Source organism: Marmota flaviventris, chromosome 2 (assembly GCF_047511675.1).
Source record: "Marmota flaviventris isolate mMarFla1 chromosome 2, mMarFla1.hap1, whole genome shotgun sequence".
NCBI classification, from domain to species: domain Eukaryota; kingdom Metazoa; phylum Chordata; class Mammalia; order Rodentia; family Sciuridae; genus Marmota; species Marmota flaviventris.
Window position 1 is genome coordinate 87,520,377 of NC_092499.1, and position 24,295 is coordinate 87,544,671.

General features: G+C 34.6%; 2 protein-coding genes across 2 annotated transcripts in view; one reads left to right on the plus strand and one right to left on the minus strand.

The window, feature by feature from the left end:
• Window positions 1–8,354, plus strand: part of Fam98b (family with sequence similarity 98 member B) — a 30,226-nt gene extending 21,872 nt beyond the window's left edge. The window contains exons 7-8 of the mRNA XM_027926084.2: window positions 4,184–4,351; window positions 7,583–8,354. Coding sequence (XP_027781885.2) covers window positions 4,184–4,351; window positions 7,583–7,957 — 543 coding nt within the window. The 3' untranslated portion in view covers window positions 7,958–8,354. The remainder of the gene's footprint in view (window positions 1–4,183; window positions 4,352–7,582) is intronic.
• Window positions 8,355–11,385: 3,031 nt separating this feature from the next.
• Rasgrp1 (RAS guanyl releasing protein 1) overlaps window positions 11,386–24,295 on the minus strand; it is a 72,780-nt gene continuing 59,870 nt past the window's right edge. Inside the window, exons 16-17 of the mRNA XM_027925726.3 lie at window positions 16,208–16,593; window positions 11,386–14,189 (exon numbers count right to left, since the gene is read on the minus strand). Of these exons, the coding sequence (XP_027781527.1) occupies window positions 14,055–14,189; window positions 16,208–16,593 (521 nt within the window). The 3' untranslated portion in view covers window positions 11,386–14,054. The remainder of the gene's footprint in view (window positions 14,190–16,207; window positions 16,594–24,295) is intronic.

The following is a 24,295-nucleotide window of genomic DNA, read 5'->3' on the forward strand; positions in this document are numbered from 1 at the left end:
CCCCCCCCCCACACACACACTTTTTTGTCAGGGAGGGAGGGATAGCAGCATGGAACTAGGGATTGGAGTAGTTTTCTGTGATGTTGGTTTCCCACTCTCTATATCCCTTTTATTCTCTTTGCTATAAGATATGTGTCTCTTTTTATATTTAGTGTATTCATTGTGACTCACTTATTTATCTATAAATCTTCCCTTATATATCTTACATAGAGTATTTCCAAACACCTGGGAGACAGATAAAGGAAAGTGAAGAGTGGTTGTAACAGGGTTCTTGGCACAAAATATTATTTCAGATAACTTTTTCTTTTTTTTTTTTTTTTTTTGCTACTGGGGATTGAACTCACTGAGCCACATCCCCAGCCCTATTTATTTAGAGACAGGGTCTCAATGAGTTGGCTTAGTGCCTCTCCATTGCTGAGGCTGGCTTTGAACTGATGGTCCTCTGTCTCAGCCTCCTGAGCTGCTGGGATTACAGGCGTGCGACACCACACCTGGCTCAGATAACGTTTTTTTTTTTTTTTTTTAAGCATAGTAGTAGAATATCTATAAGGCAGAGCTGAAAGCTATCATCCATGTATTTTTTTCTCAGTAATAATGCAGTACCTTGTGTATGTCAAATGTCAAGCAGTGTGATATACCTGATTGTGGATAGGCATATCAGATTCTCTATAATTAGATATAGATGTTTGTAGAAGATTGCTGTTTCTATAATTCCTACTCAGCTTCTCAGGTGGTTAAAGTTTAATTCTTTTCTACATGTGTACCTGGATAAACTCTTGGATGTGTCTGTACATGTTATTGGAGTAACTGTTTGCAAGAAGCTCATATACCCTGAAGGCTGTGAACTATCAAAGAAGTGTATATAATTGTTGACCTCAAGAAAAACAGTTCAGCTATGTGAGAAGTACCAGTTTTTACTAACCTCTGGCAACTTAAGAGCTATTGTATATATGTTGGGTCTGTAGTTTAACCTGATAGAATTTTTATGAGAAAAAGGAATTTAGAAATATGAGGCAAATTGTGAAAGGTAGTTACATGAAACTTGCCTCATTAAACCAACTTGGAGGATGTTTTCAATGTTGGCTTTAATATTATAGAGAAATCTTAAACAAATGAGTTTTTTAAAAATATTTTTTAAGTTGTAGATAAACACAATAACTTTATTATTTTAATGTGGTGTTGAGGATCAAAACCAGTGCCTCACATGAGGGAGGCGAGAGCACTCTACCACTGAGCTACCACACCAGCCCACAAATGAATTTTGATACATTCTTTTCTTTGAACATTCAGAGTGACATGGATACATAGGCATGTTGATCCTTTACTGGCCTTAAACAGAGGCTTTGAGCAAATATGCCTTTAGGAAATATGTTGCTATATCTTCTGATCTTGTTTCTTTTTCATCACATATCATATATTAGGATGGGGGAGGTCTTTTTTTTTTTTTTTTTAATTTGGTCTTTTCCTCAGTCTAGGAGATTTAAAAAAAAAAAAATTTACCTTGGCTATCTGTAGATAATTTTTGGCCTTTTAATTAAGTCTTTTTGGTTTGATTATGTGCGTATGTACCCTAAGTTTTGTTTTCTTATTAATTTAGTACATCTTTATCATTTTTTCTTTATTATTATGATAGAAAAATATGTCTGATATTGTTGTGGCTGTCATCAAATATTGTTCTATAACAGTTTAAATTTCTGCAGAGTATTTTGTCATATAGATATAGTATACATTGAGGCTTCCTCTTACTTTGTCTGTTTGACCCTTTACTAAAATCCTTGGCAGCTAAATGATATATTCCTAAAAGTGGAATTTCTTGTTTAAAAAAATTCATGATTTTAAGGCTTTTGAGTCATATTCTGGGTTCGCCTTCGAAGATTATACTCAGTTATTAGTAAGATTAATCTAGTTTCTTTTATTTTGCTAGTATTGAAGTAATACTATGAGTGTAATTTTATAGTTTGCCTTTTTCACTAAATATATTGTGACCATTGCCCATATTACTAAAAGCTCTACTTCAGTACCCTTTTTAAAATTAATTTTTATCACATAACATAAAATGTATTATTTAAAAATGTACAGTATACTGGTATTTAGTATGTTCACTTTGTTATATAACCATTACCACTAATTCCAGAAAATATGCATTGCCCCAAATGAATAAGTACCCATTAGCAGTTATTCCCAACACCCCATCTCCATTTCCTGGCAGCCATTTTTATAATGTATTTTCTGTCTCCAATTTACCTATTCTGAAAATTTCATGTAAATGGAATCATGACATGTGCCCTTTTGTGTCTGGCTGCTTTTACTAGGGATAATGTTTTCAAGGTTTGCCCATGTTGTAACATGTAAAAGAACTTAAGTCCTTTTGGTGTCCTGTTTATGTTGGCATTGTATTTTGTCATGTGAAATTGCCATAATTTATTTATTGTTTTATATTTTTTCCCATATTAACAAAAATAAAAAAAGATGATTTTTTTTTTTTTGTAAGAATATTAGACACTTGAATTTCCTCTTTTTTTCCTATCTCCCCCCACCCCCTCAGAGTCTTCCTGTTTTCCTCTTGACTGAGCTTTTTATATGTTAAGGAAGTTTTGTTAGTTGCTTTGTTAAAAATATTTTCCCCATTGTCTGTTGATTTGTTTTATAACTTTTGATGTGTAGAAATTTTAAGTTTTTACGCTAAAACTTCAAGCAGTTAACTATTCACTTCAGAATTCTCTTTGGTATTTGATGTGCCTTATTGTTATTATTAATGTTTTAATAAATAATTAACAGTTTATTCCTTATTGAAGCACTATTTAAAAAATCACTTCTTGTGAATCTCTGATGCCTCCTTTATCATTTATGTAAATATATTCATATGTCTATGGGGCCCTCAATATCAGTTGTTTCTTTTCATCAATTTATTTTTTTCTTCTAGTTTTAATTAATTATATGGAGGTAGGATAGTATACTGTCTCTATAAACTTGTGCTTCAGGGTCATTTGGCCTTTATTAGTAAATGGACAAAACTGGTATTCCTCTCTGTGGTTTTGGAATAGTAACCTAACATTTCTAAGCTTATTTTTTTCCCCGCTGTCTGCAGAAGGGGATATTAAAAGTCAACTACTCTAAAGGGATGTTTTGAAGATTGAAGAAATCATGCCTAAGTGAACAATATCCTGGAATATTTAGCCTTTTTTTTGTTTTTAATTTTTTTTGTTCTATAGATTGAACCTAAGGGAGCTTTACCACTGAGCTACATCCCCTTTATTTTTTAAATTTTGATGTAGGGTCTCTCAACTAAGATGCTTAGGGCCTCATTAAGTTGCTGAGGCTGACCTCAAACTTGAATCATCCTGCCTCTGGGATTATAGGTGTGCACCACTCTGTCTGGCTAAATGTCAGCCCTTTATTAGTAAATGGACAATGATAATTTTATATTAATATCTTGTAGGATTCTTTCAAAATTGTTCAAGTCATTCTTACGTATTTAGTTTCTGGATTTTTTTTTTTTTTTGTACTGGGGATTTAACTCAGGGGCAGTTTACTACTGAGTTATAGCCAAACCTTTTTTTTTCTTTATTTTGAGACAAAGTCTCACTAAGTTGCTTAGGGCCTTGCTAAGTTGCTGAGGCTGGCCTTGAACTTGGGATCTTCCTGTCCCTGCCTCCCCAAATCTCCTCAGTTGCTGGGATTATAGGCATGTGCCACTTTCATTTTTTTTTTTTTTCATCCTTCCCCAAACCATTCTAATGGGATTATAGTAAGTCTAAATTTATAGGTTAATTTGAGAGAAAGTTGACATGAATATTCACTATCTCCACCCAGAAAGTTGATATTTCTCACCATTTATTTAAGTTTTCCTTTTGTTTTTGCAAGATTTACTGAAGTTTTTTTTTAAAGTTCTGTACTTTTTTTTTTTTTTTGGTAAAATTTTTAGATTTTTTTTTTTTGTTAATATGAATAGAATCACTTCGTGTTATATTTCTTTGTGAGTTGTTGCTGGTATTTATATATTCTTTTAGCATCTGTTCGTCTATTTTTTCCTTCCACATATAAATTATCAGATATTGAATTCCTTTGCTTTTTCCTATTTATTTTTTAATCTTTTTCTTTTCTGAAGATCGTGACTGCTATTACATTGCTCTTTCATTAAACTTTACTTTTGTTCACTTTTTCTCTATCCTTTGTCATTTAGGTCAAAACAGATAACATAGCAAGAATTTACCAGCCCAAACGTTATGCTTTATCACCTAAGACAACAATTACCTTGGCACATCTACTTGCTGCTCGAGAAGATCTATCTAAGATCATTAGGACAAGTAGTGGCTCCAGCCGGGAAAAGACAGCGTGTGCCATTAATAAGGTTGGTTTTTCTTTCAATATTAAAGACCTGAGAGATTTTCTCATTTTTATTTTATTTATTTATATGTGATGCTGAGGCTCGAACCCAGGGCCTCACATGTGCTAGGCGAGTGCTCTACCACTGAGCCATAACCCCAGCCCCCCATTTTTCTTTTGTGATTTTTTGTGAAACAGAAAAGAGCATGGAGGAGCTTAAGTCCATGTTGGCTTAATTGTGCTTTTTAATGTGTATTATTTATTTGAATTTTTGTATTCATAAATTAAATCAAAATTTTATTTCAATCTAAGTAATTAAGAATTGCTTTTATCAGTAGCTTTAGCAAGAATTATTTGCTTTATTTCCAGTATGAAGTTTTTTCTTTTTTGGTAAGAATTTGAAGGAATTTGTTTCAGGTACTTGTTTTTTTTTTTTTTTTTTTTTTTAGGGGATTTAAAAAATGTGTTCTTTTTAAATATACATGACAATAGAATATATTTTTGACATATTATACATACATGGAGTATAACTTCCCATTCTTGTGACTGTAAGTGATGTAGAATTATACTGATCATGTATTCATATATGAACATACAAAAATTATGTCTGATTCATTCTACTGTCTTTCCTATTCCTATCCTACCTCCCTTCCTTTCATTTTTGTCTAATTCAGTGAAATTCTGTCCCTCCCCACAACTTATTTTGTGTTAGCATTCACAAATCAGAGAGAGCATTTTGCCTTTGTTTTGTGGGGATTGGCTTATTTCACTTAGTATGATAGTCTCTAGTTACATCTATTTACCCGCAAATGCCATAATTTCATTCTTCTTTATGACTGACATTTTAACTCTTTATATCTTTGGTATAAAGGGAAGAGGAGCACATGTTTTAGAGTTATACTAATCTGGGTAAACACCTTAGCTCTAGCCTTTATTTAGAGGAATTGCTACCATGGCAGGTTACTGAATTTCTTTGAGCTTCTGTTTCCTGATTCAAAGTACAGATTCATTTCTCTGACAGTGATCTTAAATTAAACAAGCCCAAGGACACTGAGGTGTTTTTTTTTTTCCCTCGTTACAGTGGCAGTAACAGTAAACTAATTTAGAATGTTTATATCAGCTAACTAGCATATCTTCTTTGTTTAGGTAGAGAAGTCCATGGCAGACTTTATTACAAAAGAGCAAAAAATCAAAAGAGATGTGGATAATTTTAAGGCATTGTTTTTTAGTACAGTTTGAGATAGGATATCTTGTTGAGGGGACTTATTTCTTTCCTACTCCTTCCCCTTCATCTCCCTCCCCCATTCTCCCTTTTCTTTCCTCTCCTTTCCTCTATGCTAGGGATCCAACCCAGGGCATTGAGCATGCAAGGCAAATGCTCTACCACTGAGCTAGATCCCCAACCTTGGGGATAGTTGTTTTTAAAGTCAACTTGCTAATTATTGCTATGTTAAGCATCACCAGTGTTTGCCTCTCTGCTTCCATTTTAGATCATCCCCTTCTATATTCTGAAAATGTTCTTTCCTTCAGTATGTTACTTAATGTCTTGCATTGGATTATAGTCAAAATGTAGTCTTCCTGGATTTAAGTTCTGCTTCTTTAAGTAAAATTACCCATGTCTTTTCTGAGTTTATAGTCTGATTAGTTGAGGTAACCTTAAGTTCATTTCTTGGAGTAGTATCTCCATATGCCCACCAACATATTATGTTTGGTTAGAGAGACCAGTGATAATAACAAGCAAAAGAAGGTTATTTTTTTTTTATTTGATGATTAGGATATTATTGCTGACATTAAAAGAGTGTTTGTATACTTAGAACGTTGTTGCAAAATGAGGATGTGGTGGTAATTTTTGTCATTCATTTACTCCATATATTTTTTTTATTTTTTAATATTTATTTTTTAGTTGTAGTTGGACACAGTACCTTTATTTTATTTATTTTTAGGATTGAACCCCCAGGGCTTTGGACATGCTAGGCAAGCACCCCACCCCTGAACCACAACCCCAGCCCACATTTACTGCATATATTTTTAAAGTCAGTTTGATTATAGAGTATCAGTGGAAGTGGAATGCAACTGATTCATAGGTCATTTTGGTTAAAGAGTATATATTTTGTTTTTTTTCTGAAAAGCGTTAGTAAGATGCTATTGAATTCCCCTTGGCTGTGGTGAGTGATTGACACCCTCCTCAATTATCTGTCTTTCTCTCTGCTCATGGCATGTGTCGTACCTTCTAGAGAAGGTTAGGAACTTAAATTATTCTCTAATTTGTCCTTCAAGATATTGCAAAGCAGAAGTTAAGGAAGTATATCAACTTTTTATTTTTCTTATATAGGCTGAATATAAAGTGCTTGGGAACAGAAGTGTTTCAGATTTGGATTTCTTTTGAATTTTGGAATATTTGCATATATGTAATGCAGTAGCTTGGAGATGGGACCCAAGTTTAAACACAGAATTCATTTATGTTTTCTATGCATGTTACAAATAACCTAAAGGGAATTTTATACCATATTTTTAGTGCACCTATGTGTTGACTGTGACCCATCACATGAGACCAATTATGGAATTTTCCACTTTTGAACATCATGTTGATGCTCAGAAAGTTTTGGATTTTGGAGTATTTCATCTTTTGAATTTTAGGAGTAGGGATGTTCAGCCTGTAATGTTATAGTTACTGTCATTAAAAAAGTAAGTGAGCTTAAGTTTCTCACAAGAAAGAAATAATTCATTGAGAATCCTTGCATCTCTCTGCTGTGATGCCTGATGTTATACTTATATTCAACTCTTACTTCTTTACATTTACATGTTACCTTCTATACATTATGCTTTGTTGAAATAAAATGTGCTTAGGAATACAATCTTTTATCAGTTAATGTATTACCAAATCAATGTTAAATGTAGGGTATGTAGTTCATGTATGTGAAAAATATTTTTACTAAAAAAGTTCTTAGCATGATAGATACTACATTTGTTATAGAATTTGTTAGACAAATTTAAATAAGAGAAAAGTAATAAGCCTTTACATTTCAGAAATACTCCCCCAGATTTTATAAAAATAATACCACATTCTGAGGAATTTGTCATACATCACACTTATATTTTTAATATTAATTTATACTTCCATGTCTGATACTTTCATGTTAAATATTTGGCTTATATTTCTTTATTAGAAACAGTAACTTTAGTATTATTTGAAATCTTTATGTAAGTTTTAACTTTTAAAATACTAGAAACTGAAAGAAAATATTTCTTCACACAGGTGCTGATGGGAAGGGTGCCTGACAGGGGAGGACGGCCGAATGAAATTGAACCACCACCCCCTGAAATGCCCCCTTGGCAAAAGAGACAAGATGGTGGCGGAAGGGGTGGTTGGGGTGGTGGAGGTGGAGGTGGTGGCAGAGGAGGTGGTGGGGGTGGGAGAGGTGGCTGGGGAGGGGGAGGGGGAGGCGGGTGGGGAGGAGGTGGTGGAGGAGGTGGAGGTAGAGGAGGTTTCCAGGGCAGGGGAGATTATGGTGGTAGGGGAGATTATGGTGGAAGAGGAGGCTATGGTGGAAGAGGGGGCTATGGTGGGAGAGGTTATGGAGATCCATATGGAGGAGGGGGTGGTGGTGGTGGAGGATATAGAAGATATTAAAAACTGCAACAATTAGATATTAGTGCTTACTTCTTGTTAGATACTTTAGGCATAGTATTCTAAATAACAAATTTGACTATTATCTTTGGAGAAAATACCATGTTAGATTCCCTGATGAAATCATTCTTGAATTGGGTTAATGTGTAAGAACATTGTTTTATACTACCAATTGATCTCTCAAAGTGATGACTTTTTCCATATTCTGTGTACTATTGAGCATGTTGTGTCTTTTTAAAAAACAAAAATGAACAAAAATATTTTTAAAAGTGTAAATATTTATTACCATCAAACTTGGAAAATGGAAAGTATTTTATTGTCATGATTGAATTTAGATTGTTAACCTGTATTTTGTTCAGGATTGAAACACATAAATGATTCTGCCTGTGATAGAAAAGAATATAGACTCTTGCCTCATCTGTTTTCCTGTAGATGTTTTATATTTGTTAATTCTATTTTACAAAGTAGGAAAGGGACTGATACTTCAGTTCAAAATGTAGTTGTCATGATTTGTATTTTCTTTTATGGGATGAGATTTCTTCTGATCACGTTTCTGTTTAAGGTTCTATTAATTGAAGCCCAGGTGTTTTTTTTTTTTTTTTTTTTTTCCTCAAGACAATACAATGATAGCCTAGGTTTTTTTTACTATGCATTTTTTATTTTGTTTTCTAGTTGGATTTGAAACTGGTATGATTTTATTTGAAATTAAGCTAAGTTAAAACTTGAGGTCAGAATTATTTGAAGGGACAAAAATACATACAGATGTTACATAATGTTGTGAAAAATTTTCCTATGAACTGGTCTTTTCATTGTTTGTGCCCTCGATTTAGATAATCTGATATTCAAAGTTAGACTGAACTGTATCACACAGGATTAAGGCAGTAATTTCCAGCTTCAGTAGATCAGGGGTCTGGTAGGGCATTCACAATTCTGATTCACAGCTAAATTTGGGAAACATAGTATTAGAGAATAGCTATGTGTGGTCTGGTGAATAGAGCAAAGTCTTGGGGATTGAGAGTTGTGAATTTAAACTGTGGTCAGGGGTGTTTTGGATTGAAATGACCTTAGCTCTCAAGGATTAATTTGCTCTTAGTTGTCAAATGAGGAATGAGCCAGTTGCCCCTTGCTTAGGTTGTTTCATAAAGACCTACTTACCAATGCAATTTGTTGAAAATTTATAGAGCTCCTATTGTGAGGGTTTAAGAGGTGATTGATATTTTTCTCTTAGTGTAAGAATTGGAGAAAAAATGCTGATCATACAAAATTTCTCACACTTCTTATAAAATTTCGGTCTTGGCTCCTGGTCAATACCTGTGCATAATAACCTGTGATCTAACTAGTTCAACGGATAGCTTAATTACCAGTGAGCAAATGGTATTTGATATTTGGCAAGTTTGTTATTTTATTTTACAGTAAATCCTCTGGTGAAATCTAAAATAATGTTAATTAAATCTTTAAACATAAATATTGTGTATGATGTAGTCTTCAACATGTATTTATCAAGCTAACTCTTTGAAGGAATGTGTTCAGGACAGAAAAACATAAAAAAGTTTTGGTTATTTGTAAACTAACGCTTTTTTTGTGTTTATATTTAATTAAGAGACTTAATTTCATTTGTTATAATTGAAGGAAAAAGGCTTCACCTAATTAAGAAAACACCAATTATCAGTAGCTATAAACTCAAAAATAAATACTTTAAAATATATATATGTATAAGCAAAAGACCACTTGAGTAAAATGTTCCAAAAGAGTTAGTTTTAAAAAATGTTCATTTAAAACTTTTACATTTCTGCTTCTTTTCTTTTTGGGAGCATTAGTTACTGATATGGAAAGAAGATTTACAACCATTTTTAACTTTTTTAATACTAAAGGTTTATGGTAAATAAGGCAGAAGCATTAGTTTATAAACTTCTATAAAATTTTTTTGTACCTTCATAGGTTATCTGTTGCTCGGTTATCTGTTGCAGTCCCTATAAATCTTTTCTTAGTTGAACACCTCTCCTGGAGTTGTAGTAGAGCTGGAACTCCTATTTTCACATTGCTGTGAATGTCAATTGAATGAAAAGCTCAGTCCTCTAGACCCTAACATCTTCTTCTTTCTTTTAATATGGGATTTTCTTAATAATCTTTGATCTGTAAGTTTCTTTTGCATAATTGATTTAGGACCTTAATGTGAAAGACCATTAATGTAAAAATGTTTTATAAATTGAGTTAAGTACAAATGTAGAATAAGATGAATGGTACTCCACTGCTTCCTTTTAAAATCGAACAGCTTTTTTGATACATCCATTTCATTCTTTTGAACCTCCTCATTACTAGTTCTCAGCTTCATTTTTTTCTATTTTCATACTTTCCTTCCTCCTTCCTTTTTCTTCCTGTCTTTGTTCAACCAGTGGCACCTAATAGCACCTATAGACATGATCTTACTAGGAGTTTCTGGATTAAAGTAGGAATTGACCTTTCCTATGGGCCATATAATAACATACATTCTGTCTATATGTAATTACCACACAATTACTCATAAACTCTTCTCAAAAGGGAAATAGGTATTTTCTTTGAATCTATTTCCTTGTGTTTTGTAGATCTTGGAAATCTTGCCTCATTAAAGAGAATAAACAAAACATTTTAAACCAGCATTTAAAAAAAAATTTACCTGTATTTGTGACAAAAGATAGGACAACCTAAAATGTATGTGGCTGGTCAACATTTTGATAGTGATACTTCTATACCTTGTAAGGAGCACAGGGTAGAGAAAATTTTGGTGGCAGTTTAATCTTTTCCTCAGGGTCAGGTTGTCAGTATGATTTCATTCTTTTGTATGAAATATTATGAATTGCCAAAATGATAAATACAACCCCCTCCACATGTACCAGAATGCATTCCACAGTAGAATTTGAATGGCTGAAACACCTCCATTGGTCCACTTAACAAAATATTTGACTGGGGATTAAGGGAAAATCATGACTATCTAATCACTGTAAAGAATCATGACCACAAATAAATTGCATGAATCTGTTTGGAACTGTGAAATTAAAGATGAAAGCCACAGAGAAATGACAACCTCAAGTAGTCTCCATTAATGTTAAGAAATTACAGACTTAATATTTGGGTATGGGGAAAAGGTTGGATATTTCTCCAAAGTTACTTTTTAAAAAAATTTATTTTTTTAGTTATAGGTGAACACAGTATCTTTATTTTGCTTTACGTGGTGCTGAGAATGGAACTCAGTGCCTCGCGCATGCTAGGCGTGTGCTCTATCTCTGAGCCATGACTCCAGCCCCCAAAGTTACTTCTTCATGACATAAAAAAACACAAGCTGAAAGTTTAGTTGCTTTGCTTGTCCTTTCAGGAAAATTGTTTGTTTAATAGCATAGGGGAGTGATCTCAGTGTGGAGTATAGTAAAAATTCAGGTGAAGTTTCTATATATTCATAAAGTTGAAGAAACACAAGACATTTATTTTGTAGGGATCCTAATGTCTTTTATCATATAAATATTACACAAGGAAAACTTACATCAAGTATCAAAAAAAAACACAAAACTTTACAATCTGTACATTTTTTTTCCCTTGCAGTTCTTTTACATTATACATCTTTAGACAGAAATTCACAAATGGTCAGGGAAAAGGTGAGACAATTAACAAAGAAAAGGAGAAGTGACATTGCTATATTTAAAAAAAAAAAAAAAATTTCCTTGTTTTTTTTTTTTTTTTTTAATTTTAATATTTATTTTTTAGTTCTCGGCGGACACAGCATCTTTGTTGGTATGTGGTGCTGAGGATCGAACCCGGGCCGCACGCATGCCAGGCGAGCGCACTACCGCTTGAGCCACATCCCCAGCCCAAATTTCCTTGTTTTGACAGATCTATTTGTGCCCAAATTTATTTCAAGTGAATGTGAGAAACAAAAATTTGCAACCTAGGTTTGATAAACAAAAACTTGTTTCAGATTATTTCTATAGATTCCACCAGACCCTGTAACTCAACATGAATAATATTAACTTATACAACATAATTTGGCTCTTGCTGAACTGTAAAAACCTGTAATGAAATTATTACCTTCTATTCATTTTAATGGTAGACTGTGCAGTGCTTGAGACTATCTAGTCATAATTTGACTAAGGGGACTATGACCTTTTGAATTCCTACATATAAAGATTATTTACATTAAAAAATAATTTAGGGGGTCTTTATTTTGGATGGGAGAGTAAGAAGAACGAAAAAATTTGTTTCTGTGACTCTTTAAAAAATTGAGTTACACAGACTTTTTGGTCTTTATAAGAGGAAAATAATAGTGAAGAATACAATTTTAAAATTTGTCACAAATGCATATTTGTTCCATATAAACTATGTAACAGTGCTATAATGAGGTGGTAGACCTGAGTAACCCTGCTTTGAGGATTTCTGATTTTGGACTTAGAAAAAATAAATTTGTGTGTAAAGTGATTTTTTAAAATGTAATGAAACACTAACTATAAGCTAGTTCTGTGTCAGTAAAACTCAGTACAAAGAAGTGTTCAGATGGAAAGTAGTTTTTCATAAACTATTTGAGTGATCTGAATCCTCCAAGTAGGCAACACAGGGTGTGTGTATGCGTGTGTGTGTGTGTGTGTGTGTGTGTATACACTTTGCATTGTTATGGAGACTTGGTACAACTAGCTTTAGGTTTGAGACTTTCAGTTGTTAAAATTATATTCTTGGCAGTTGGTTATTTTGTGTAGGAATTGCAAGTCAGCCTGATACCTGGCTTTCCAAGCATGAAAATCCCTCCCCCCCAAAAATGGTTATATGATTTTTAAAAATGGAACTAAAATAAGGCTGATATGGAGTTTGTGAATACTTGGCTAGGCAACCAAATGATCCCATTTATCATTAATCATCATATTAGGGTACTCCTGGGACTGTTGTTATTTTTGCCAAACAATAACAATTTACATTTAAGCAGTTTCTTCATCTTCTAACAGAACTATATATTTATGAATTTGAAACAGAAAGTCACATTTGTGAATAAATGACTAAAGGTTGTTCAATTCACTTCCACATTTTTGAAGGAAAAAAAAGTCCCAAGCCACATGCATATCTGATATTGTATATACATGTTATGTACATATGTACATGCTGTCAACTATTATTTAAGCCACTAATCCAATTAGCTTATTTCTAAATAGTATTACTAGTAAAGACAATTTAAGCACAAATTCAGAGGACTTTAAAAATTGTTTACTTAAAAGATAAAGATGGAACATGATTTAAATATACTTCAGAGACTGTTTCTTAAAAAACCATAAATTCCTAATTCTATCCACTGTAGAATATATGAGGACAAACGTGTTTACATTGTTTTAGCTCATTAAGCCAGTCATGTATGAGATGGGAATAGCTTGTTTCCAGGTATTGGATTTGATTACCTATAATGACTTAAGACTAGAACAATGAGTTGACCTGCAGACCTGCAATTGGATAATGTTGTGTTGTTTACTAGGTCCCTAAAAAGCCATGGCTGCATTTCTGGAAATTTATTTCTAGGTAGATATGCTCGTGTGTATGAGCACAGTGAGAAAGGAGGGGAAAGAAGCTAATTGATTAGGTCTGAGGTAGTGAAGCAGAAACCAGATTCACAAGGAGTGCTGGCATGTAGGAGTCAATCTGCTTTGGAATTGGGTATTTTTTCATTATGAACAAAAAAGTTGGGTAGAACAAATTAAATTCCTTAGTTTATAGAAAACTCAGGGAAGGAAGCAAATTCATTTTCCAGAGATTTTAGTTCTCAAGAAGAATCAGTTGAGCATGCCACATGAGATGCTACCCTATCAGGAAACTGTAATCATGTTTTAGCACACTTTTGGTGTTAGTCCCAGAAAGGGAAAAAAGTTTTAGTATGAATACCAAAAGTTTCTCATTCTTCAGCTTTCCTCCCCTTTGAGCCAACTGATTAAAAGAGGAAACTGTGCTACAGATTAGGAATCTTTTAGGTAAAAACAAATAACAAAAACTGCTTTTCCTTTTTAAAGTACCCTCTTTAAACAATCCATGTAAGGTTAATCAGTGAAAGAATAGATCTCCAGTATACTCATCTACAAATTGTGCTTCTTGAGTTTCTGGGCTAAGAACAGTCACCTTGCTCCATTTGTGCTAAGACATGATTGGTTTTTTCAAGCTGGAGAGATTCTATTTTCTTCTGTGCATATTTCAGCTGGATCTTTAGGGCATCATTATCTGCTTTCAGGGTATTTATTTCCTAAAGGGAAAGGAGAATAAGGTATGTTAATAAAGCAGCAATGAATAGGAAATCAGTTAAAGTATTGGAAGCACTACACTTGATTGGCATCTCCTATTCACTATGGTTGAGAATTAAAAATAGTTATTTTGCCCTGAATATAAAATAACATGTAAATATTAAATAAGCATGTACAAACAGCAATTAGTCTTTGTTATCATATCACAGATGTGAGTGGCTAGCAAGCAGAATAAACCATTCCTGGGCAGTGGGTAGAGGATGACAAAACCTTTAGACATTGTGTAGTAGATCTTAACTTGGCAGAAAAAAGAGTCTGGTGAGATCTGAGCTGTGAAAGAAGTGCTTACAGATTCTATGTTATAGTTTATTTAATCTAAGACCCTCTCCAAGTCATTGAAACTAGTATATCCTTTTGATGAAGATAAAAATTTTTACAGCACCCCCTAAACTGGGATTTAGTGATCTAATTTGTAGAGATTTAATTACAGAGTCATCAGTTTATTTCCAAGCTTCTGATTTTGAAGCCAGTGTTCATAGATTGCATTGCACTGATTATACCAAAAGAATATGTGGGTGGTGTCTGGACAATTAAGGATAAATTGGGTTGTTTTTCAGCCTGAATTACCTGGTTTGCTGTCCATTGGCTACCATATAATATTGAGTATGTGCTTGTACTTTCTTACATGATGACAGACTATCTTAACCCTCCGCTCACTCTGAAAATAGGTGGTAGATCTAGATTTTAATAGAAGCAGAAAACATTGCTATATAGTGTCAGACTGGAGATTGGAACTTGGGTACAGGTGACCCAAGAAACGTTGCTTTTACTTTTGTCCCATGCTGATTCAGAGGTACACGTAGACTAAAACAACATGTCATATTTATTCATACTTCTATTCATATATTACATGCTACTTTAAAATACTGGTATAATTTAACTAGTTTCTTGTGGATAGAATTGTCAAATTACAAACAAGTCTTTATAAGGATTTTATTTAATTGAAAAGTGGGACACGTTATTGTTACTCTAAAATGTACCTACTGAATTACGGTCCTGAAGTCTCTTTGGCATGGGTAAAAATAAAGAGAGCAACCATGAAAATGTTTAGGAGGTTTGCTGGCCCTGGGTAGGAATTATCCTGGACCTAATTTATCTGCAATCTTTCTGCTAGCTATATTATTCTGTTCATAGGCATGTAAAATTTCAAGATTTGAAACCTCAGCATGCAATTCCATTTTTGTATTTTACAGAGGACCAAAGAAACATCTAGGATTGGAAACAAATCTTTGCCTCCAATACCAAAGTCCTTTTAACTTTATCAAGTTTATTTTTCAAGCTTTCTTTCACTGTTTATAAAACTTCTGTTTGGTAACCTTTACCCCTAAGGAGAAAGGGCTTTGTGTAACCATGGTTGGTCACTTGATTCCTAAAGTGAATCTTAATACTTTAAATAAGAAGTCTTCCCTTTTATCCAGGAAATCTCTTGTTTTGTTTTCATATGTTTTTCCTAATATTATGTTCTTCATTCCAGGCATCAAATCAAGAGTTTTGCAAACATATCTAACTTGTTTCTTCAAAAGTTTCTCTAATTCTGTTCTGTGGAGTCTGACAGGGAAGGTGTGATGTTGAGAACAGTGCCTGGAATCCTGAGGTCGGCTGGGCAGTTTCACTGTATAGTCTGTAGATTTAGATAAGGAATTCTAACTAGGTGGATGTTTGTACTGCTATATGTCTCCCAACATATATTGCAAACCTTGATGTTTTGGGAAAAGGCAGACAAGCACTCCTCCCCTTTAATAAAATGAGGGATGTTAAAACTAATATATCCTTGCTTCCTTGTTTCTAAAATGGCTTATTGCCTATAATTGGCACTGTTGTTCTTCCCTTTCTCTCTCCCCTCCTTTATTCTATTAGTAATAATCTGAGTTGAATCTTCAGAATCTTCAGTTTACATGTTCTGCCCTGTTTAGTTGTACTTTACCACAAGACTCTGAAAAATAGTGAAATGAACAGGTACCTGTTCCAGCTCTTGGTAGGTTGGGAGTCTGAGGTGACGGAGCTCTTCTTTTGATTTTATGAGGGATTCTTTATTTTCCCACTTGACAAAAGCCCGCTTTCTGACCAAGACTGGGCTGGGGCATGGAGATGTGGGACTGGGAAGCACATAAAGGGTGTCCTGGGCTGTCCTCCTTGGAGAAGACAACACAAAGTGACCTGAAGGGCCCTCACTGCCAATCCAAGGAAGTGACTCAGTCTGGGTGGTCTTGTGGGCAACAGTTCTCTTCAGACGAACAGAAATCTTCTGTGAGGACACTCCCATCAACATGATTGTTCGGTCCTTACTCTCCTCACTGTGTTCCACCATTTCCCCATTAGGGAATGTAAAAGAGCCTTCCTCAGGTGCTATGGGAAGACACACAGTGAGTTAGTATTCTCAGAAAAGCAGAGACTCAAGATACTCACACGAGTTTCACATGAGACATGTCTTGCTATTACAGGAACTCCCCATTTCCAAATAGCCTTCATTTGCAGGTATCCATGCAGGGGGTAAGTGGAGGCTGAAACCCAGGGATTTCAAACTACAGCCTTTTTTCCTGTTTGTAAAAAGGTTGCCTGGAGAGTTAGTGTTTCTGCAGGTAAGTTGGAATCCCTGTTTGAATGCTGCAAAGTTTCATCAATTCAGAAAAGATCCCATTTGTATAATAGACACAGCTTAAATATGAGGGAAAAGTTAGCTTTGTGGAAGTATGTTCCAAAATATATCACTCTTGTTTGATATTGATGCAAAAGAACAGATGTGTCATTCTGGGTCTTTTCATTGAACCAATATACCTCCCTAGGACCCAGCATGGAAATGTTAACCATAAAGAGAATTTCCTAGAAAAGTAGAGTATTTGAGATGAATGGTAGGCTTTAAGGTAAACTGCATATCATCTAAGTTTATCGTTTGCAAAGACTCAGCACTAAGTGTGGGTTTTCTGAAAAGTCCTATTATGTCCTAGACAACACTTTACACACAAATTTTGGATTGTTTCATTAAATGGGGATGAAAAAATCCTACCTTCCAAACTTTGGGGAATGATATGACCATGTGAAAGTGTACATTTGTATTAAAGTTTTTGGTTTTTTTCCTGTTATAGATTTTTTAGTTAAGACATTGGATTTAATCCCGGGCCTTACAAATGCTAGGCACTGGGTTACATCCATCCCAACCTTTTATTTTCTTATGTTTTTATTTTGAGTCAGGGTCTTGCTAACTTGCCCAGGCTGGCCTCAAACTTGATCCTCCTACCTCAGCCTCTTGAATAAGTGGGATTTTAGGTATGCCGCCAAACTTGGCTTATTTTCCTACTTTTTAAATTAATGCATATTAAATGTACATATTGATGATCGATCATGTCCAACTACCCATTCTTCTACCCTCCTCCTGACCCCCACTTCTTAGTCCCTAGTAATCACTATTCTACTTTCAAGTCAACTTTTTTTTAATTTACACATACGAAAGATAATATGCAATACGTTTCTGTGTCTGGCTTATTTTGATTAACATGTTATCTTCCTGATTTATCCATTTTGCTGCAAATAACAATTTACTTTTCCTTATGGCCTAATAACATTCAGTTGTGTTCATATACCATATTTTCTTTATCCATTCATCTTGGCAGTCACCTAGGCTGGTTCCATATCTTTGTTACTGTGAATAGTGCTGCAGTAAGTTTGGCAGACAGGTATACTTTTCATTTGCTAGCATCATTTTCTTTGGATATGTGCCAAGAAATGAGATACCTAGATTATATGGTAGTTCTAGTTTTAGTTTTTTGAGGAACCTCCATACTGTTTTCTGTAATGTTTGTATTCATTGACGTTCCCCTTAACAGTGTATAAGAGTTCCTTTTTTTAACATATCCTTTTTAGCATGTGTTAGTGGTTTTTTTTTTTTTTTTTTTCAATTGTTATTCTAACTGGGATGAAATGGTATCTCATAGTTTTGATTTGCATTTCTCTAGTGGCTAATGATATGGAACATGTTTTAATATACTTATTGGCCTTCTATAATTCTTCAGAAAAGTACTCAGATAATGTGTCCATTTTTTTTAACTTAGATTATTTGTGGGTTTTTTGTAAAGTTTTTTAGGTTCTTTATATATTCTGGATATTAACTAGATAAACAGCTGGAAGATTTTTTTTTGCATATTATCTCTTCACTCTTTTTTTCTATACAGAAGCTTTTAAATTTGATGTAATAAGGATTGCTTTGGCTATCTGGGGTCTTTTGTGCTTATGTATGGATTTTAGGATTATTTTTTTCTGGTTCTGTAAAGAATGCCATTGATGTTTTGATGGGATTACATTGTATTTGTAATGTAATGGACTGGAAGAATATTGTTAAAGTGTCCATGCTACCCAACATCATACAAAAATCCTCAACAAAATAGCATCTCAAATTCAACAGCACATCAGAAATATCCTACAAAGATGGTTCAACATTTGCAAATCAGTAAACATATCACAAACAGAATGAAGGATAAAAATTATTATGATCAACTCAATATTTGCAGAAAAAGCATTTGATTAAAATTCAATATCCTTTCATGGTAAAAACATTGAACAAATTATATTATAAAGTATATATATGACTGGCCCCCTTATATGTACTTTTGCCTGATTGCTCTAAAACTTCTAGTACTTATTGAATAAGTGAGAGTAGTTCCCATTGTCTTGTTCCTGATCTTAGAGAAGATGCTTTAATTTTATCCCCACTGGTATGAAGTTGGCTGTGGGCCAGTCATATATATACTTTATAATATTGAGATACGATCCTTCTGTACCTAATTTGTTCAAGGTTTTTACCATGAAAGGATATTGCATTTTAATCAAATGCTTTTTCTGCAAATGTTGAGTTGATCATGATTTTATCCTTCATTCTGTTTATGTGATATATTTATTGATTTGTGAATGTTGAACCATCTTTATATACTTAGAAGGAAACCAACTTGATCATGGTGTAGGATATTTTTGATGTGCTGTTGAATTTGAGATGCTATTCTGTTGAGGATTTTTATATTGATATTCCTCAGGGATATTGGTCTGTAGTTTTTTGTTGTTATGTCCTTGTCAGGTTTTAGTGACACAGTAATGCTAGTCTTAGAGAATGTATTTGGCAGGGCTCCCTCTCTTTTAATTCTGTGGAACAATTTGAGAAGCATTGGTGTTAGTTCTTTAAAACTTTGTTGAATTCAGCAGTGAAGCTTCCAATTCTGGGATTTTCTTTTTTGGGAGATGTTTGTATTTGTGTTTTTTAACTGATTCTGTCTCATTACTTGTTATAGGTTTGTTCAGGTTTTGTATCCTGTTGGTTCAGTTTTGGTAGGTCATATAACTTTATCTATTTCTTCTAGATTTTCCAATTGGTTAACATGGTTTTTTCAAATAATCCTTAATAATCCTTTGTATGTCTGTAATGTCAGATGTAATGTCTCCTTTTTCACTTCTAATTTTTTTTTATTTGGGTCTTCACTTTTTTCTTAGTTTATCTAAAGGTTTGCCAGTTTTGTTTATTTTTACAAAGAACCTTTTGAGTAAGTGATGCTTTGTTATTTTTTTATTCATTTATTCATTTATTTCTGCTGATTTTTTTCCCCTTAATTTTTGGTCTGGTTTGTTCTTTTCTAAGCCTTTGAGATACATCATTAGGTTGTTTATTTGAAATTTTCTTAAAAAAATTTTTTTTTAATATAGGCATTCATTGCTAGAAATTTCCATGTTAGTGCTGCTGCTTTTGCTGCATTCCACAGGTTTTGGTATGTTGTGTTTTCATTTTCATTTGCTTCAAGAAATTTTTAAATTTCCCTTCTGACTTCTTCAGTGTCTCACTGTTCATTCAATGTGTTGTTCAGCCTCTGTGTACTCATATAATTCTAAAGTTTCTCTTATTGCTTCTTGTTTTATTCCACTATGATCAGAAAAGATATGTGGTTCAGGTTTTTTTTTTTTTTTTTTTAATTGTTAAGACTTGTTTTGTGGCCTTGATAGTACTTGATCTATTCTAGAAAACATGTTCTGATGAAAAAAATCTGTAATTTGAAGCTGTTGGAATGTTCTATAAATGTCTATTAAGTCCATTTGATCTATAATAGAATTTAACTCTGATGTTTCTTTGTTGATTTTGAGGGGGTTAGTATCTGTCCATTAATGAGAGTGAGGTATTGTACTAGAGCCTATCCTGTTAGATCTAATTGTGTTTATCTTATTAAATTGGCTGCTCTGGCATTTGATACATATAGATTTACAATTGCTATATTTTCTTGAGGACTTAATCTTTTAATCATTATATAGTGAGCTTATTTGTCTCTTTTTACAACTTTTAAAGTTTATTTTGTCAGAAATATAAGTACAGCTATGCCTCCTTGCTTTACAATTCCATTTTCTTGAAATATCATTTTCCATCCTTTCACATTAAGTCTGTTTATCTATACTAGTGAGGTGAGTTTCTTGTAGGCAGCATATTGTTGGGTCTTGTTTTTATTCACTCAGCCAGCCTGTATATTTTAATTTGAGAATTTAGTCCGTTTACATTCAAGATTATTGAAAGATAAAGATTTGTGCTTGTCATTTTGTTGAGTTTCTTCTCGTTGTTTTGCATATTCTTTGTTCTTTTCTCCCTCTTTTAATCATCTTTGTGATTTGATGGTTTTCCATATTGTAATGGTTACTTCTTTTCTGTTTCTTTCTTGTGTATGTACTCTTCCAGTGGGATTTGAATTTAATGCTATCATTATGGTAGTCATCTTTCTTTCACTTAGGGATATAGGACTCCCTAAAGCATCTTTTGTAAGGCAGGTCTGTTGGTCCAGAATTCCCTGATTTTTCTCATCTTAGATTTTTCTCATCTTTGTTTCTGAAGGATATACCTTTGCTGGGTATAGTAATCTCAGTTGGCAATTATTTTCTTTGAGAACTTGGAATATTTGTTCCCTCCTGGCCTATAGGTTTTCTGCTAAGAAATCTGTTAGTCTAATGGGGGAACTCCTTAAATGTGACTGGGTGCTTTTCTCTTGAGATTTTAAAGTTACTTCTTTGACCTGTATTTTTGATAGTTTGAATATAATGCCATAGAAAATATCTTTTCTGATCTCCTATTTAGAGTTCTATAAACCTCCTATACACGGATGTCCATATCTTTCCCTAGATAAGGGCAATTTTGTGATTTTATTCATTTAATAAGTTTTCTACCCCCATTAACCTTCATTTCCTCACATTGAATGTTCCAGTGATGCAGATGTTTGATTGTTTAATGTTGTCTCAAGACTTGAATGCTCTCTTCTTTTTTTTTTCTGTCTAAATGTGTCATTTCAAAAGACTTGTCTTTAAGCTTTGATGTTCTTTCTTCTCCTTGATCTACTGTTATCACGCTTTCAGCTGAATTTTTTATTTCATTTATTGACCTCTTCATTCCCATGATTTCTGTTTGGTTCTTTTTTAGAATCTCTATTTATTTGTGGAATTTCTCATTCATATCCTAATTTTCTTCCTACTTTAGCTATATAGCTATATTTTCTTGGATCTTAGTAAGCTTTTAAAAAATCATTCTTTTGACCTATGAGGCATTTAATCCATTTTAGTTTCTATGGACTCTGTTACTAGAAAGATATGATCTTTTGGAGGGTGTCATAGTACCTTGTTTTTTCATATTTCTTGTGTTCCTCTGTTGAAATTTGTCCTTCTGGTAGATCTGACATCTCTACCACTTTTATGGAGTAGCTTTCTTTATAAGCAGCTTTCTCCTGAAATGTGTCTTAGGGTATTGGTTTGTTATGAAATGATGACTTTATTTCCAGCTGGGCACCATGGTGTAGTCTCCCTGAAGTTTCTTTGGCTGTGATTAGTGAATGTAGACACTGTGTTCAAGTCATAGAGACCCACTGTCTCTGCAGCTCATGCAAGAATGGGACACACTAATGGTTCAAATCAGGTATGGTATAGACAACATAGAGTGTGGGTTGCACACTTTGTAGCTACTACCGCTATAGAAGTGGTGGCCCCTGTTATATGATAGAGGCTTGCTCAGGCACTGGTGATACTGGCTTTGTTACTTGTAAGAGTATTTGGTATTGGTTGCATCAGTTCTGACACAGGACCTGAAGTACTTGACTTCTGATCAGACAGTGGTATTGACCTAGGTGCTTCACCAGGATAGATGGGGACAGGAATCACAGCAACCCCTCCGTGGAACTTACACCCAGTTCTGCCAGCAGTGTGTGATCAAATAAGGTGCAGGGGTAGCTAGTGGTGGAAAGGTTTGTAGTGTTTCTGTCTGCTACTACTGTGGCGTGCCCACCTAGGAGCAGGAACCCTTAGTTGTGTGCCAGGGGACTGGGTAACAGCTGGGGCTTTGCATCCCCTTACTCTTTAGCTGTAGTTTCTACCAGGGAGTGAGTAGAATTGTGTCCCAGTTGAAACTAGGCAAAATTTCTCTCAAAGTCTCCCTTGACTTGTGTGCCAAGGAACAGAGTGACTGCCAGGGTGACCCCTCAACTCTGTCAGCAGAAGGCCCCCATGAATAAGGGCAGAACATGGCTGGTGCCAGGCAGTTTCTATCTAGACCTCTTTAGGTCATGTTGGGGGGTGGGGAGGAACAGCTGGAGTGCCCCATAGCTCCATGAGTGTGGTGGTACACACCTATAATCCCAGTGACTTGGGAGGCTAAGGCAGGAGGGTCCCAAGCTTAAGATCTGCGTCTGCAACTTAGCTGCTTTGTCTTAGGGGGCTGAGGATGTAGTTTAGTGGTAGAGGAGGTCCCCTGGATTCAATCCCTAGGCTTACAAATAAAAAAGAAAGAAAAAAGCCCAGCACACAGCAGTGGAACCACAGCTCTTTCCTGTTAGTGATGGGCTCATCTGCTTTCAGTCCTGGCACCGGTGTGAATCTGCATGCAATTGGTCATGCCCCTGGGCTAGCAGGGCAGGCTTCCTGATTTCCTGGTTCTTGAGGGCAGTACCTTCTGTTCCTGTGTAGCAATATCCATCCCCTGCTGTGCAGGGCAGTCAGCAGATTTGAATCGGAGACACTCTACTGAACCGCATTTGGTTCATGAGGCAGCTATGAACTGAATCATTGCAGTGGAGTGTCTATGAGGTTCCCAGAATTGGTCATATGCAAGGTTTTCTGACCCTTAGAGCAGTCCAAATTCAAACAACAGTTCCCTTCTTAAGATGGTTTCTTGCTGCAACATTCTGGAGGTTCACTAGGAGATGCAAAATCCTTTTCCAAAGCAAGTCTGCTGTACAAATCTCAGGTTACACTCCGTAGTTAGACTGCAATCCTTAGAGGGTTGTGAAACCCTCCGTTAGCTAGGATTGCCAGTATCTGTACCGAGTTTTCTGGAACTTTTTCACCTTTACCCCTGCATAGGGGAGATTTCCCTTCTCCTGACTGTGGAGCCATGTGGCAAGTGTTGGAATATTTGTTTCTCTTACTCTGCTGCTGTTCTTCATCTCTGAATCTTACAAGGTTTTTGTTTTTCTTATTTCCAGTTTACTCCCACATTGACTGTATTGAAAATGCAGCTGTATACCTGTTATATTGGTTCTTTATGGAGGTGCAGGTGCTAGGTGCCTCTATTTAGCCATCTTGAACTCCCCTATTTTACGTTTCTTTAACCCAGTTATACTATTTTTACCAATCACATTTCCCCAATTATGAATATAACATCTATTATTTTGTTCAAATTCCTATACATACAAGCAGCTTAGAATAAAAGAAGACAAATAAGAAAAAAGCAACAGAAACTAAAATTACAGAAAGAGTTCCAAGACGCTGCCGTGTTATAAAAACCAAAAGAGCTATAAATTTCAAGAAGTGAAAATTCATCCATAAAAAAAAAATTTACAGTGAGGTAATGGGCTAAGGAAAAGTCATTGGCAATTTTGATTTGATAAGAAGGTGTGCTATCCCAGAAAATAATTATTAATGCTAAGATGGAAGCAGTTTGAATGGAGGATAATAGTCTCTCTTTTCTGTACTCCTGTCATTTGTGTCACTGCAGTCTATTTGACTCTTGGCACATACCCTTCTGCGTTGTTTCTAACCTGCTCCTTGTTTGTAT